At 45.4% G+C, this 2,991-nt stretch overlaps 1 protein-coding gene across 1 annotated transcript; it reads right to left on the bottom strand.

Moving 5' to 3' along the window:
• Positions 1 to 894: 894 nt before the first annotated feature.
• Positions 895 to 2,301, bottom strand: LOC116422564 (probable E3 ubiquitin-protein ligase TRIML1). Its single transcript, XM_031961287.1, has one exon. It carries the CDS (start codon positions 2,299 to 2,301, stop codon positions 895 to 897), a length of 1,407 nt encoding a protein of 468 aa, XP_031817147.1.
• Between the last annotated feature and the right edge of the window lie 690 nt (positions 2,302 to 2,991).

The following is a 2,991-nucleotide window of genomic DNA, read 5'->3' as shown; positions in this document are numbered from 1 at the left end:
GCCTACAACATAATGATCTCAACAATGCAAATGAAAAGAAGAGGCCACATAAATATATGAAAAATGAATGTCACAAAATTAGAAAGCTCTAAAATGACTACATAATAGAGAAAGAACAAGATACCTCCCCCATCATTGAAGAAGTAGGAGGTATATAGATACTACATATTACACATGCACTGAAATTTTTTTAGAGTATTTTTCTGGGTTTTTTTTTTTTTTTTTTTTTTTTGATAAATACTATTTGTTGAATCACATGATTCTCTGAAAGGATGAGAAGGAACCAGTGAGAAACTGTAGTGTTGTAAAAAAACAAAAGATTTTATTAAAAAATGTTGATGCTCACATTTATGTAATACTTTCCTATTTTGAAAAATACCCCTCATGAAAATTTGGCAAAGTAAGTGATTCAAGTATCAGGAGTTCCATTTTACGATGAGGGACCATCTGAAGTCAAAAAGTATAAGCAACTTAACCTAAGCCACACAGTCAGTGCCAGACTTGGATTCACACCCAGATCTCCTGACTTTATGACCTGTATTATTTCTCTGCAGACCCTTCTGCTGTCTACCTATATATTCTAGCACTCTCTAGGCTAAAGATCCCCTACTAAGCACTTAGTTTATTCTTGAGAACGAAATATTTTTCAAGTAGATATTTCTGTGTTATTATCAATTAGTTCCCAGTGCTGTAGTAACAAACTGCCTCTAGTTGGGCAATAAACATATTTGGAAGGAAAATAATAAGTTCCAGTGACAGAAAAATAAAGCGACTGACAATTAACTTGAATTTAAATTCAAAGTAAAGGTAAGGACACATAGTCACCATGGGTTCTCATGAATGGAAAGTGGTTGTAGAGGCTGTTTTGGTTGCTTGTATTTGAAAAATCCCATTTTAGTAAAGATCATCTTCTTGAGCATTGTTCCCCCTGGGGCAGATATGCAGATATCCAGAGGTGTTTTTCCCCTTTGGAAAGCAAGGAGAGAAACAAGGGACAAGGGGACCTTGGAAAGCCTTATCTGGGGGACTATAGATTAGAGTTGCATCTGCAGCATTGTAAAATGCTATGTGCCCTCTTTCGTAATCAAGGAAAATGCCCAGCTTCCGGACTGGTTTGCAGGAAGGAACGATTTGATTTGAATGCCACAAGTGAAAGTCCCTGTCAAAGGTGAAGGCCGCCAGGGTCAGTCTGTCTCCCAGAACCTTGTGGCCACCGTCGCCCTTCCTTCTGATGGATTCCTTACAGACGCCCACTTCCCACTCCCTTTGCTCCCCCACCCTCACTTCCCAGTAGTGTCTGCCTGAAGTGAACTTCTGCTGAGCCAAGACCCAGAGAGCAGGATCGAATCTCTCTGGGTTGTCAGGTACATCCCCTGGGACAGAACGGTATTCCACACTCTGCAGATCTTCAGAGAGGGCCAGATGGGGATTGGCTGTCTGAGGGTCCAGACCCAGATGCCTGTGGAAGGTCAGCAGCATTTCTCTCATCCCGGAGATGGGCAGCATGGTCCATGTCGGGGAAGCCACCACTGGGTTCTGAAGAAGCAGCTCCTCACTCCTTCCTAATGTGCCTTTTGCCTCCTGGAGCATTTCAACAGGAAGCTGGACATAATTGTCCTCTAGTTCTGATATCGCCATTTCCAGCTTGTGGATCTCTTGGTTCATTTTTGTCTTGCTCTCCTCAAACTTTGCCAGGTTGTCTGTGACTTCTCGGTCCAGCCTCTGCAGGTGTAGCTTCTTTTCCTCTGACAAGAACTGGAGCCTTTTCTCCCACTCAGAGTTGACAGCCTGCTTCTGAGCCTGGAGCCTCTGCCCAGGCTGCTTCTTTGACTTCAGTAGCCGATAAAGCTTCTTTCCAAATGAGCTTTTCTGCTGCTTCCAATTGTCTCTTGCTTCCTGGTCTAATGTTTGCAATTGAATCTCCTCTTCCTCCCCCAACAACTGGTGCATTTTCTCATATTCAGACAGGACCAAGGCTTTGAGAAGGCGGCCATCCTTTTCCCACTGTGCCTCTCTGATTTTCTCAAATTCCAGGTCCATCTGAAATCTTTTCTTCTTGGTCCTTAAAGTCTCGCATGTAGCCTCGAGCTTCTCCATGCACTGACTGACAGCCTTGTCCAGAAGAACGACTCTGTGGTTCTGGTGATCTGTGGTTAAAAAGCAGGGTCCACACAAGGGGATGTGATCCTCCTCACAGAACAAGGTGGGTTCCAGGCCATGTTTGTCACAGGTGGGCAGATCCCCGAGGCTCTGCATCTTGCTAATGTGAGCCAGATCCCACAGCCTCCTGTCGGGTACCATGTCTTCCAAGGCAGTGGCTGTCCTGCACACTGGGCAGGTTGTGGGAGGGCAGATTTCCCTCCAGGAGCTGGGAAGACACTCTTTGCACAAACTGTGGCCACACTGGAGAATCACTGGGTCCGTGAAATAGCCCAAGCACAGGGGACAGGAGGCATCCACTGTGAGGCTTTCAAAGCAGTTTTTGGTATCCTGGGCCTTCTAGTCCTTTTTTCAGAGATAGTCAACCCAAGAAATGTCACTAGTTCTTTCCCTGAGCCCTGACAGCCAAGAAAATGACAGGAGTCCATATATTGGGCTCTTTTATAGGACTTCCATTTAGCCCCTCCCCTCCCCTATCACCAAGGTGTCAACTCATGGCCTGATAAAGACTCTGCTTTCTCCCTGCAAGAGTTCTCCCCTCACTGAGTTTTCACCTTGGTGAGTTTTCACCTCGGGATTTCATTCTATTCATGGGGCTGGGTCCTGACCATGGTGCTAACACCTGTGTAATCCAGCACAGAGCTGTTTTCTCCAGTTTGACACTTGAACCAAAGCATTGTGTGCAAAGGGTTTCAGACACCAATCAGATATTGTTAATTGTGCTATTATTGAGCTTCCTGCCAGACCCTGGGGATGCCCTCCTTTCTTGCCTTAGGCTCCAATGTTCCCTGCCTGGGCCTGGGCTGACTGGTCATTGCCCTTTCCCTGGGA

Source organism: Sarcophilus harrisii, chromosome 3, assembly GCF_902635505.1.
Source record: "Sarcophilus harrisii chromosome 3, mSarHar1.11, whole genome shotgun sequence".
NCBI classification, from domain to species: domain Eukaryota; kingdom Metazoa; phylum Chordata; class Mammalia; order Dasyuromorphia; family Dasyuridae; genus Sarcophilus; species Sarcophilus harrisii.
Note: the sequence above shows the minus strand (reverse complement) of the source record. Positions and strands in the feature narration are given on the sequence as shown.